Source organism: Quercus lobata, chromosome 11 (genome assembly GCF_001633185.2).
Source record: "Quercus lobata isolate SW786 chromosome 11, ValleyOak3.0 Primary Assembly, whole genome shotgun sequence".
NCBI lineage: Eukaryota > Viridiplantae > Streptophyta > Magnoliopsida > Fagales > Fagaceae > Quercus > Quercus lobata.
In genome coordinates, this window is record NC_044914.1 from 26429237 (window position 1) to 26443258 (window position 14022).

Below are 14022 nucleotides of genomic sequence, written 5' to 3' on the forward strand. Positions count from 1 at the left end.
ATGGTTGATTGTAAGTGATGGTGAAAATATTGTAAGTTAATGTGAAAACAACAAATTACTGATCATAATCTATCACATAGGATGGTTGTGATAAAGAATGTAGTCTATTTTCATTAGTAATCTAGTCATTTAGTATCCATTATATATATATATATATATATATATATATGTTTATGAAAAATTAGTTTTATTGTGGAATATAAGAATAATATTATTATAAGTAGAAAAACATGTAATGGACGAGTAGATTACTAAGAGCATTCACATCAGCTCTTGTATAATTGTGTATAAATGTGTAAAATACACATTTTGGCCGTTTTTACACATTTTTAAGCAAAAAACACCCTACATCAGTCCAGCTAAAATCATGCATAATCATCTAAAAATTTCAACGAGCTACAGTACCCGTGTAAATTTACACGGGTACTGTAGCATGTGTATTTAGTTTTTTATTAATTTCCGTTCGCACCAATTTTTCTCTCTCTTTTCCGTGCACAACGACCTCAATGGAAAAACAAACAAACTCAAACGGAAAAAAAAAAAAGAGACAGATCGGTGCTAAAAAAAACCCAAACGAAAAAACAAACAAATCGAAACGGAAAAACAAAAAAGAGACAGATCGGTGCTTAAACCAACACAGAGATATACTTGCTAAAAAAAAAAAAAAAAAAAAAAAAAAAAAAACCCAAACGGAAAAACAAAAAAGAGACAGATCGGTGCTTATCGGAGCTCGTGGGTCTCGCTTGGTCGAAGCTGCGATGATGATCGGAGCTGTGGATCGGTGATCGGAGCTGTGGATCGGAGCTGGAGCTGTGGATCGGAGCTGGGATGATGATCGGAGCTGTGGATCGGTGATCGGAGCCGTGGATCGAAGCTGTGATGATGATCGGAGCTGTGGATCGGTGCATTGGTTTGTGACCGAGAGGGAGAGAGATGACACAGAGAGAAATCAGAAAATGAGAGATAAACCGAGAGGGAGATAGAAGAGAGAGAGAGAAATCAGAAAATGAGAGATAAACAGAAAATATGAGGGAGAGGGAGAGAGAGCGTGTACTAAAAGGGTGAGTGAGTGCTTATAAAAAAAAAACAAAAAAAAGGGTGAGTGAGAGAAATAATAAAATAATTAAGTAAATTGATTATTTAAATAAGAGGAGTGATAGAATAGATGAATTGATGTAGGTGTTTTGTAAAAGTGATAGTGTAAAATAGAAAAAGTAGGTTTTTTGTGTAAAATAGACGGAATCTTTTAAACGAGCTGATGTGAATGCTCTAACGGAAAAAGATAGTAGAGTCTGTATAAAAGCAAAATCAAATTTGAATAGTAGAAAAAAATTGAAATGTAAAGGGTTAAAATGAAAAGTCCAAAAGTGTTAGGCTACTCTTGTTTCAATGTAAAATATTTTCTTCGAAGTGTTTGGTGTGACTTAAAATATCTCTCTCAACCGCAATTTTGACTGTGTTTAGCAATATGTAAAATATTTTCCAAGTGTAAAATATTTTCAGGCTGAAAATATTTTTCAGAAAGAAAAACATTTTTAGATGTTTGGTTGCATTCCAAAAAATGCTTTGGAAAATATTTTCTGGTGTTTAGTTGTGTTCTTAAAAATACTATACAAACACATTTTTATCAGATTTCTCACATTTTCCCAAGATCCAAACAAATATTATTATAGAAAATCTCAATATATAAACACAAAAAGAAACAAAAATCAAAACAAAAGAATCAAAATCACATGAGAGAGAGAGAGAGAGAGAGAGAGAGAGAGATTGGTTCATGGGTAACTTGGTGGTGGTGGCAGTAGTGGCGACATGGACACGATGGGTCAATCTAAGAGTGACAGCTTGATCTAGGCGTGGGTCGCCCACAGTGGTTAGATCTAGGAATGGGTCGTTCACATAGTGGTCATATCGACTCAAGAGTGGGTTGCTCACGGTGGTCCAATTGGCTCTGGGGTGAGTTATTCACTAGGTTGACACGGTGGTTCAATCCTTTTTATGGTGCTCTCTCCGTGCTTCATTGTAAGTGTTCTCTCTCTCTCTCTCTCTCTCTCTCTCTCTCCAACCTTTGTTTTGCAGCCACCACCACCCCTAACCAATTTGTGTTTTGTGACTACCACCACCCCAATATTGACCTCCATTGAACTCTAAGATTTTTTTTTTTTTTTTTTTTCCTAAGGGAGTCAATAATGATGACGTCAGGAATTTGTGGGTGGTGGTAAGTAAGTAAATATAAGATGATTATTATATATATGTATATATATACACACACAATTGCCACATTATATACAATACAATTATATTGTATAATAGTCTAAAAAATTATTAATAGTTTAAAAATTGTTAAAATTGGTTGTGGAGCTTCCCATATTAGAGACTAAATTCATAAAATAACTCCTCTTTTTTTTTTTTTTTGGTAGAGCCAAACAAGTGAAAATATTTTTCAAGGTGTTTTTTAGGTTGCAAACAAAAAATAAAAAATATGAATTATCCTAAAAATATTTTCCACTGAAACATTTTCCAGTCGAAAGTAATCTACCCACTAGGGGTACTATGGTAAATTCACAAAAAAAACCTCCTTTTTTTGTGTAGAGCCAAACAAGTGAAAATATTTTTCAAGGTGTTTTTTAGGTCGCAAACAAAAAACAAAAAATATGAATTATCCTAAAAATATTTTCCACTGGAACATTTTTCGATCGAAAGTAATCTGCACGCTAGGGGTACTATAGTAACTAATTATTATTGCTTATTATCCTGTTTTGTGTGAGTTCTAGTTAGCTTAACTGGTAAAATCTCTTATGATTGTATAAAAGATCGGGGTTCAATCCCCGCCTACACCAAAAACTGATTGGTGTCTTGGTCTGATAATAAAGAATTATCATTAGGAGCCTACGCCATATGTTGAAATTCTCTCAAAAAAAAAAATTATCCTATTTTGTTTTTACGAAAGAAAAAAAATAATTCAAGAACAACAGAAATTACAAGTTAGCGGAGATTTTTTTCGGAAAGAAAAGTGGGTCGCTATTAGAATTTACATTCTTTATCATTATGACATAATGTATGTTGTGCAACGAAAGATTTTTATAAGGTAGAGGGCATAATCGTAAAATATTCTAAACCTTTTTTTTTTTCTTTTTTTGAGAATCAAGTCAATACTTTTATTGATCAATGAATGGAATCATGAATTACAATATGTTGCACATCACTTGGGATGTCATTCGACCAAACATGGGGACAAGGTATAGTTTTAGAAGCCTTAGGCAGTTTATCTGCTACGGCATTCCCCTATCTCTTTACATGAACAAAAGTAGCTGATACAAAGTTCAAAGCCAATTCTTTAACTTCATCCAGAATATGACCAAATGAGCTATAGCAAGGAGAGCTCGAGTTGATAGCTGATGTGATAGTTTCAGAATCCCCCAAAAACCACGTTTGCAAGTCCAAGTTGAATAGCGAACCGTACGACTTTTCTACATGCAATGGCCTCGACCTCCTCCACTGTTGCAGGTAGTACCGTTCTGTCTGAGAGAGCACCACAGACCCTTCCATCTGCATCTCTAACTACTACTCCAACTCCCGCCTGCCAAATTTCTTTGAATTGAGCACCATCATAATTGACTTTATGCTGTGAAGTCTGGGGTGGGTACCAATGTGTTGCACCTGTGGGCCTAAGCTCAGGAATGGGAGGCTTTTGTGCTAGTTAGTATTCGATTAATCTCTCGCGCATGTTCTAGTACAGCTGATGAAATGGAAAGGATGATGCTTGCATTCTTGTAGCATTTCTTTTGTTCCATATACTCTAGGCGACAAAAGTGAACCGTTCAGCCAAGTTTGGTTCCTCTAAATTTGTGATACCAATCCACAGATCCCTAAAGTCCACGAAGCACATGGAGAGCTAGTTTATGAGGATTTCTTCTTCCCACCAAACCTCCTTGAGTACTTGGCAGCCCCACAAGGCATGAACAGTGTCCTCAACTTCCTCATTGCGCCATTCGTATAGTGCATTCCTTGTGACATTCCTGGCCAGCAGATTCTTTTTGGTGGGGAGTGATTCATGGCAAGCTCTCCATATGAAGTGCTTGATTTTATTTGGAATACTCAGGGATCAAATTCTTCTCCAACAACTAGTTTGGGCCGAAGTATTAGACGGGCTAGGAGTGGAAAAATCTTGCTTGGACGTTAGCATTTTGTACGCATTCTTAGTCGAGTATCTCCCTGACTTGGTGCCAGCCCAAATGAGAAGGTCAGGGACCCGGTTTGAGCTTAGTGGAATTCCCAGTATTTGTTGTGCTTCACAGGGAAAGAATTCCTATGTTACCCGTTCTCTAATCCACCTTGGGCCATCCTCATCAATAAGAGCACATACCTTTGCATTCATAGGGACGTTTTTTTGAGGAGAGATGATGTGTTTTGTTGACATATCAGGTAGCCACTTATCACCCCTAATCTGCACTTTAGTACCATCCCCAATCCGCCAATTTGCTCCTTGCTTGACCACTTCCCTCGCCTTGAGAATGCTTTGCCAAGCGTATGACCCATTGGTTTTACCCCACTCTCAAGAACTGAGCACGTAGGGAAAAACCTTACTTTGAAGACTTTGTAGAACATGGAATCGGTATTAGGAATTAATCTCCAAATCTGTTTGCCTAGGAGAGCTAGATTGAATTTTTCCAACTCCCTAAATCCCAAACCACCATGTAATTTTGGTAAGCAAAGGTTTTTTCAAGCTATCCAACGGATTTTTCTTACCTCACCTGAATACCCCCACCAAAATTTTCTAGTCAATGCTTCAATGTCCTTGCACAAATTTTTGGGGAGTTTGAAACACCCCATAGTGAAGGTCGGCATTGCTTGGATGATTGCTTTGATTAAGATCTCCCAGCCTGCTTGTGATAGGAGTTTTTCTTTCCAACCTTGGATTTTGTGCCACACACTCTCTCTAATATATTTGAAGGTTTCCTTCTTTGCTCTCCCTACAAATGATGGCATACCCAAATATTTTTCATATTGAGTCACCACCTCAACCCCCACCAAGTCCTTCACCCTATTCTTGATATTTTCTTGTGTATTTGTGCTGAAGAATAATTGTGTTTTCTCACGGTTGATTTTCAGACCTGACGCTTCTTCATACATTGTGAGGATATTCATCACCGTTTGGCAATCTGTATCATTGGCCCTACAAAAGAGCAAGCTATCATCTACAAAGAATAAATGGGTGATTTTTGGCCCTTCTTTGCAAAGAGACACTCCACGTAATTCTCCATTGTCAGCTGCCTGTTGTATTAAAGAATGAAGGCCTTCTGCACATAAAAGAAATAAGTAAGGTGATAGAGGGTCTCCTTGACAGAGACCCCTACTTAGGTGAAAAAAATCCATGAGGTTCTCCATTAATCATGATAGAGAAAGAGACCGATCGAAAGCAACAGCCCACTAGATTCCTCCATTTACCATCAAAACCCAATCTCTCCATGATTTTATCCAAGAAATCCCATTCAACCCTATCATATGCTTTACTCATGTCAAGTTTCAGAGCCATGAACCCCATTTTGCCATTTCTTTTATTTTTTAGGTGGTGGAGTGTTTCAAAGGCAACAAGAATGTTATTAGTTATGAGACGATCTGACATGAAAGCACTTTGAGTCTCGGATACAAGTTTAGGGAGGATTTTTTTAAGTCGGTTGGCTATGGTTTTTGAGATTATTTTGTATATGACATTGCATAGGCTTATGGGGCGGTAATCTTTTAGGTTTGTTTGTGATTTTGTTTTGGGGATTAGGGTAATGAAAGTATGGTTTAAGTTTGGAGGCATTATTCCCGAATTTAAGACAGATAAGGATGCATTTATAACATCAGACCCAATAGTATTCCAATAAAATTTGTAAAAGATTTGGGGCATACCATCCGGGCCAGGGGCTGTCATAGGTTTCATTTGCTTGAGTGCTTGCTCTACCTCCATGGCTGTGAAAGGCCGTGTAAGGTCAGCATTCATCTGCATTGTCACTTTTGGTTCAATTCCTTAGAGGATTGGATCAAACCCGACTATGTTGGCTAACTGGAAGATAGATTGGAAATAGTGCACAAAAGCCTCCTCGATCTTCTGTTCATCCTCTACAACTTCCCCACTGTCTAGGGTCAGTTTGGAGATGAAATTTCTTCGATTTCTCTGGTTTGCACGGCTGTGGAAATAGGCTATGTTAAGATCCTCCGCTTTCAACCAATTCACCCTTGATCTTTACTGCCATAAACACTCCTCCTTGACCATCAGATCATGCACCTCAGCCCTTAAACTTCTCACCTAGGAATGGTTGGATCCGTTCATGGAGTTTGCTTTCGCCTGTATTAGCAATTTTTTCTTTTGTTGTGGCATGCGACGGATGTTGCCGAATGATTGTTTACTCCAAGCTTGAAGGGATAACCGGCATGCCTCTAATTTTTTTTCCACTCTGCCCATTGGATTTTCCATTGCCTGGCCCTCCCATGAGTTTTTTATCATTGCTTCACACCCTTCATCCCTCATCCAAACCGCTTCAAACCTAAAAGGTTTCCTTTTCCTGTAAAACCGGGCATTTTCATCATCAGTACAAATCCACAGTGGGCTATGATCCGAGAGCGAACTAGAGATATGATGAACTCTGGTTGATGGGAACATTTGAATCCATGGGTTGGTTGCTACTCCTCTGTCCAATCTAATCCAAGTCACTGTACCATCAAACTGGTTGTTACACCATGTGAACGGAGAGCTAACAAAACCCAAATCCTGGAATCCACAGAAGTCAAGAGCATCTCTAAAGTCAATTATTTGTCTCTCCCGATGTATTGCACCACCCAATTTCTCTTTTGCTCTGACAATCTCATTGAAGTCCCCCGCACAAATCCAAGGGATATCCATTCTGAGGCTTAAGTGTTTTAGTAGTGCCCAAGAGTGTTCCCGATTGGCCGTTACAGGGTTTCCGTAAAATCGCATAAACCGCCAAGCGTCATCCACTCCTAGGTTCACCACTGCATCAATGTAAGTTGGGGTTACATCTAGTACATGTAGATTGATGTCTCTACCCCAAAACAGTGCAAGGCCACCACCTATATTGTGTCTAGAGACTATGTGGACATTGTGTAGCTGCAGTTTTGCCCTTAAATTCTTCAAGTAGTTATCTTTGGTTTTGTTTCCATGAGAAAAACAATTGTGGGAGAGTATTTTTTCACCATCTCGGTGAGTTCCTGAACTGCACATGGTCATCCCAAACCACGGCAGTTCCAACTTATGGTGTTCATTGGTGTCGGCGGGGCTGCCTAGCAGCCACCACCGTTAGGTAAGCTTCTGGGGATTCCTCATAGGGCACTGAGACTTTTTTTGTGGGACAACCACCTTCTTCAGACTCATCACTTCTTTTGTGTTTTCTCTCAATCATGAACATGACATTTGGGCTGCTTTGTTTGTCACGTGGAATTCTGACCCACGTTGTTTTGGTTGGCACAGGTTTAGGTTGGCTTTGTGTGTTATTGGTAGGCTAATGACTGGTGCACGACCCAATAGTAGTAGGGGTGTGTTGGGGTTGGCTATGTGTGTTGTTGGTGGGCTGATGACTGGTGTACGGCCTAATATTGGTAGGAGTGAGTTGGGTTTGAACTTTGGGCTTTAAGTTCGATTTGGTCTTGGATTCAGTGTGAGTGGGATTTAAGACTTTCTCTCTGCCATCAATGTTGTCATTGATGCTGGGTTTTTCAACGGTTGCCTCCTCAGTGCCAGAAATGCAGTCGTTATGGGCATTGAATGTTTGATTCTCCTACCAATCAACCTTGGATTGATGAGCATTTTTGACCTTATTAATTATCGTGGTAGGGACAGTTGTTGGGATTGTCGCTGGGGTTGGTGGAAGATCACATGGTTGGGTTGTCAGTGGTTGAGTGGTTGGGACAGTAGGTGTTTGTGGTGGAGATTTTTTTGTTTTTTGGGTGCCTTGGTCTGGTTCCGGGTACAGTAATGGAGGTTTTTCTAGTAGTGAGATCTATCTCTGCTCTCATCCAATCCCTAAAATTCTGGTTTGACTTTTTCAGTGAACCTTTGCTTCTCAACCAGCGTTCACAGTCTTTATCATCATGAGAGACCAATCCGCACCAGTAACAGAAGTTTGGGAGGCGCTCATACTTCAAAATTGCGCACCCAATAACAGACCCCTCAGACCATACTTTGTGTACCCTGTTCAAAGGTTTAGTAATATCAATTCAAACTTGAACTCGTAAATAGTTTCCCTTACCTCCTTCGCTTTCTAAATCGGTCATGAGTAATGGTGTGCCCAATGAGCTTCCAATGGCATCCCAAGTTTCCTGGTTTAGACATTGGACTGGTAGTTCATGGATTTGGATCCAGAATGTTGTAAACTGGAAGGCGAGTGATGATATGGGCACATTTGCAGTCACTTTCTCAAAGACCACAAGGTGTTTGTCGTATGTCCAAGGCTCATGTTCAAGTGCCCTGTCTAAATCACATTCATCTTCAAAGTTATAAACAGGACATTGTCCCCCATATCTTTAATTTGAACATCCTTTTCCGATCTCCAAAGTGGCCTGAACGTACGAGCCACTGATTCCACATTGACGACTCTTTTTGTCAAGAATTTTGCAGCAAGAGTGAAGGTGTCAAGCTCCGCTTTCTTTGGGCATGTTATTCCAGTTTCTTCTTCATCTTATAGAGAGAGTTTTTTCCATAATCCTTCAAGGGACTTCATGTTGGTAAGTTGTATAGGTTGTGAGGAGTGCAATGATTGTGTTTTGGATGGTGATTTGGGATGCCCTACTAGTTACAGGACACTAGAGGGAAATAGGATACCTATACGGGGACAGGGACAGGAAAGCTCAATTGGGGTTGAAGGAATGGACACGTCCTAGAACCTCAGAAAGCGACCTAAACCTTCTCTTTCTTGTAACTTGTAAGTTTTGTCCAAATTCAAATGAGTAGGACCTACGTTGACGGACAAATTCAAGAGATATTTTAAAATGCTGTAATGTAATACTTATTCTAAATCGGTTGACTAGGCTTAATTTTTTTTTTAGTTTTACTAGTTATTTTTGTTGTTGGGCTAATTTTTTTGGGCTTGTGTATTTTGTTTTAGATTTTACATCTATACATTTTTTATGGTCTTTAAAATTAAGAAATTACTTGAGCTACAAACTTTTTTACAAATTGCTAACGTAATGAATGATTATTGGTAAGTAAAAAAAATGATGTAAGTGGTGGGTCTAAATGCGAACCAATAAGAATTTGTTACTTCAACAATTTATAAAAATGTTATAGAAAAGTTTGTGATTATAGTATTACTTTTAAAAGAATCACTTATATTGATAAGGGGAGCAAAATGTAATTTTATAGAAAACAATTGCTAAAATTAATACCCACATATAATAATATTAAAAAAATAAAAATAAAATAACTTAAGGGGACCACTGCCCCCAAGTTCCACAATGGGGGCAATGGTCCCCTTAAGTTTTTAAGCTACCGAGCAAACTTGGTAAACCTACAAAATGAAGGAAAAATTAAATTAAACAAACTAGTACTAGTAGAAATAGACTTAGGATTTTAAGCTAATGGGGGCCGAAGTATAATAAATAAATAAATAACTCTAAATTGGCATCCATATAGTATTAAAAAATTATAAATACACAAAATTGTTGTTTCTAAATACATTAAGATACAATCATTTACCAACAAAGAAAAAACAAAAACAAAATAATGTTTTTTTTTTAATACTAGGTTGGCTAAGATTTTTTTTTTGGTTGAAGTTAGAGCATTCACAGTAGTTGTGCTAACAATTTTAGCTTTTAGCACATCAAAAAGTTACTTTATCTATTTTACCACCTCACTTTATAATACACTCGATATCAAATGTTCTATTTTTTTATCACTTCATTTAAAATAATATAAAAAACTCATTAAAATAATAAAGAAAGAGAGAGAATTTGAGTTTTTTAATTAAAGGAAGAGATATAACCTTAATAAAATATTATATTTTATTTTTAACAATTTGTTATAATCAACTGGTAGTTTACTCTAGTTGTAAAAAATTTAGCTTTAACTTCTCCAATAATACATGATTTTTTGGTTCTTTGATGGTAAAATAGTTTTTTTTTTTTTTTTGCTAGAATACACCATTGTAAATGTTTTTATTATTTTTGTTAAGTTTTTAGGTTGGATAGTTGCTATTTGGGTGAAACTAGTTAGGCTTATTAAGGAGAAGGGGGACTAAGGCTTTGAAAGGGGGCCAACTACAAAAATTAAATATATAATAACTAAAAAAAAAAATTTGGACCCAAGGGGAGCTCGGGCCCCCTGGGCCCCACCTAGGTCCATCCTTGAGTACTAGTGATGCAGGTTCCAATTAGCTTAGTTAATAAAAAATTGTGTCATTATCATAAGCTCAAATCATACTATAATTTATGTAGATTAAAAATATATATCTATACTAATGGCAAGTGATGACCTCATATTCTATTGGTATTCTCATCATATTCCAATGGTATTCCTATCAATGTATCAATGGAAGGAGAAAATTTATTTGAGGTGTAGTTAACCTTAATCTTATAATCTTATATAGAAATGAAACATGTATATATCTATTATAAATTGAATTCAATTATTTTTATATTTAAAAAATTATAAATATTACAAAACTACAAGTTTAAGAAAAAAAAAATTGTAAATCATTATCATTTATATATAAAATAATTTGAAGAATATTATATGTAAAAGAATATTTTATGTTTTTATTTTTATTTTATATAAGAAAAATACAAATATGGAAATTAGAGATGGCACTGCATAGGAGCTGCATTACATGCAGAGATGCTTGCCAGGATTGCACTACCTGCATTGTTGACTAGCCAAAGAGGCATGACAATATACTCCAAATCATTGTAACAAACCTTGTATTATAGTCGTAGTCATTAAGAGTCCAACACTTGTAAAAGGAACCAACCCCCTACCTTCATAAAGCCAGAACAACTTATAAGAGAGCTTGTTAGCTTGTATTATTTTCAAGCAATATAGTGCCTCGAAGTAGAGTCTCTCTATTTCTCTCTAAGGGTTGAAAAACCAATTGGTGATCACCAATTGGTTTTTCAACCCTTATCTCTTCCAAAGGCTTTTCTACGTAAATCAACATGTCTTGCATGCTTAATTAATTAGTTTCTTAAACCTGGCCATCCTTAGTTAGCCAATAGCCACCAACACATTAATTATTTAATGTTGTTTGTATGGTTAGTATAACAAATTAGCGCGCAATCAACGCTTCCAATATTCAAACAAATTAATTCATGATCCTCCCAAGCATTGACTCCTTTCTTATTTTACTTTTTTTTTTCCTCACATATTAGGGATTTATAGTTGATTTAATCACAAATCTTGGTCATTTGTACTATTAATAAATTATTAAAAAAAAAAGGATTCAAATAATGTTCATATGTAAATCATTAAATACAGGACGTGTGATTGGAGAATATATATATATATTATAAAATGCAATTTCCATAAGAATTAAAAAGCAGTACGACATCGCACCTGCGTCCTTCTAAAACAGCAAAAAGCAGATTGCAATTATACAAGAAAAACTAGCTTTAAGAGCAACAAAATAGAAAGGCTAGTAAGCAACAGAAAATCTAACAGCAGAATGAGCTAGCTTCTAAGTTAACCAAGCAAAACTCACAATTAACAAAATAAAAATTTAAATCAAAAGCATTACCAATGAGCAGTGACAGTAGAAATAAACCAAAAGCATTACTAACAAAATACAAACTTGTTTGTATTGCACCAATGCAGCTTATAGGATTTCATTGTTTCGTTTTTTTTTTTTTTTTGAATAATCAGGACTTTCATTAAAGGAACAAAAACTAAGGAACAACAGAAGAACAATCAGCCCTGCAAATATCAACAATAATAGCAGGGAGGTTGGACAATTACAAGAAAAAGACTTTCTAGGACTACTAGCCAACTTAATTAGCAGAAACATGAGCTACACCACTACAGTCTCTACTCTCTACTAATCCAACAAAAATTACAACTCAAAAAACTCTTACTAATTTCTAAACTAATTCTAATGAAGGTGGAGATGGACCAGTGTACCTGCTTTTCCTTTGAACTCATAGGCACTAGAGAGTCGATACAAATTTTTGCATCCCTCTTTCCACAACAATTTTATCCGATTTTTTCTCAAGAGCAATTTGAAAAGCCCATAGAATAGTCGCAACCTCAACTTGTAAGGGAGAGCACAACTCATAAAGTTTAGCCCATACCTGAATGATATCTTTATTATTATTTAAGTAACATTTTTAAGTTTTTAAACAATATTATATATATTTTCACATATTTTTTCATTTACATATATTTTTAAAATATACAAACAATATTATTAAAACAACGTTACCTAATGGTTTTTGATTTCTCATGTCCGTCGAGGCGTAACATTTTTGTTCGTCTATGCCATTTTCTGTTACGTACGTTGTACTTGGCCTTCTTTTGTGTTGTTCCTAGTCATGCCTTCAACTTGGTCTTACACTTACCACTTTGACGGTTTCACCCTTGTGATCTCATGGTATTTGTGAGACACATGAACTGATGATATCATGGCCACGTGGATGGTCAGGATGGGCCCAGGACCTTTTAGGTAAAAGAACATTTTTACCCACACCATTAAAGGTCTAGTGACCGTATAAAAAATTAAATATTATTTACCCACGTGGGTCTGTCTGCCACCGCAGCATGTCATGTTACATAAATTTTTTCTTTCCTTTGGAAAGAAGACATTGAATTTTTTAATTCTAAAACGATGGCCAAATCAGCTGAACAAAAGGGGAGATTGACGGCGGAATATTCTTCATTTATATTACATTGTTTGAGAAATTAATTGCTAATTTAGTTAAATAGTGTGCAACTTTATTATATTACATACGAGTGTTTTTGAAAACCTTTTTGTTACATAAATTATTTGGTTTAATCTAATTATTAATTTGATTAAAAATCACTAGACCTTGTGTACATAAAGTATTAAAAACTTGTCCTTGACAACCCTGACTAAAAAATGAGTCAAAACTTAACTTAAAAAATAAACTGACAAATAAATTATATAAACAGAGATAAGGTAGAATAAATTAATTTATAAGCTCCTAAATACAAATTCTGTAATCCACTTTTTCACTTTATGTTCAATTATTAACAATTTATCACGTGTTTGATTTGGTTTATTTAAAATTTGATTATTTTATAGGTAAAATAAAACAAATATATGATAAATTATGATTAGTTAAGCATCAATTGAAACCCAAAAAGTGAGATATAAAATTTGTATGGGATAAAATTTTATAGGTTGTTCCTATAAACTCCATCTTTTTCGGAGTTTTTCCAAAATTCGACTTTACATGGTATTGACTTGACTAATATATAAAGACAAGGGATTACAAACTTTAAGAACACGTTAGTAGTAATAATAGAAGTCTACGATCCCAATCAAAGAAATTGACGAAGTCTTTTACAGCTTCCTCAATCAAAGATGGAACTTTTGTGTTTTACGAAGGAAAAAAAACAAGAGCAATCAAAGACATGGAAATCTCGCCTGCAAGATTTTGTCTTGGGCAAAAACTTATTCCAGATGACAAATTCCACAAATCGGTGGAATTAATGATATTTTGTTTGACTTGTCCACTTACTTAGGGCACGTTTAGTACATTGTAATGATTATTATATGAGAATAGAAATAAGTATTACAAGAAATACATTAAGTTAGAATGTAATAAGTATTACTATTTATTAGGTTAGTGGCTATTTAAGAATAGAATCCTGAATATGCATCCACAATTTAATAGAGTATAAAAAGAAGATGTAATTAAATCATTTTTAAGTCAAATTTCCTAAAATACACTTATTTTAGGGTGTTTAAAATAGAGCTAATAATGAACAACAAGGAAAATTTATTTTCTTTCCTTTTGAAAATGTGGCAACTAATGACTTTTTAGGAAAATTTTAAAAAAAGTTATTACATGAGG

The 14022-nt window shown here is 35.6% G+C and overlaps 1 protein-coding gene across 1 annotated transcript; it reads right to left on the reverse strand.

The window, feature by feature from the left end:
- Window positions 1-3406: 3406 nt before the first annotated feature.
- Window positions 3407-5542, reverse strand: LOC115966629. The gene is made up of 3 exons (XM_031085829.1): window positions 5446-5542; window positions 4747-5297; window positions 3407-3577 (listed from the first exon to the last, which is right to left on the reverse strand). Exons 1-3 carry the CDS (start codon window positions 5540-5542, stop codon window positions 3407-3409), a joined length of 819 nt encoding a protein of 272 aa, XP_030941689.1.
- Window positions 5543-14022: the final 8480 nt, after the last annotated feature.

Coding starts and splice junctions, on each gene's coding strand:
- LOC115966629 (XM_031085829.1), bottom strand. CDS start 5,542: ATGGGGTTCATGGCTCTGAAACTTGACATGAGTAAAGCATATGATAGG. Junction 5,298..5,445: donor GGAGAGATTGGGTTTTGATG/GTAAATGGAGGA, acceptor TTTTATGTGCAG/AAGGCCTTCATTCTTTAATA. Junction 3,578..4,746: donor GGTGGGGGTATTCAGGTGAG/GTAAGAAAAATC, acceptor GAAATTTGGCAG/GCGGGAGTTGGAGTAGTAGT.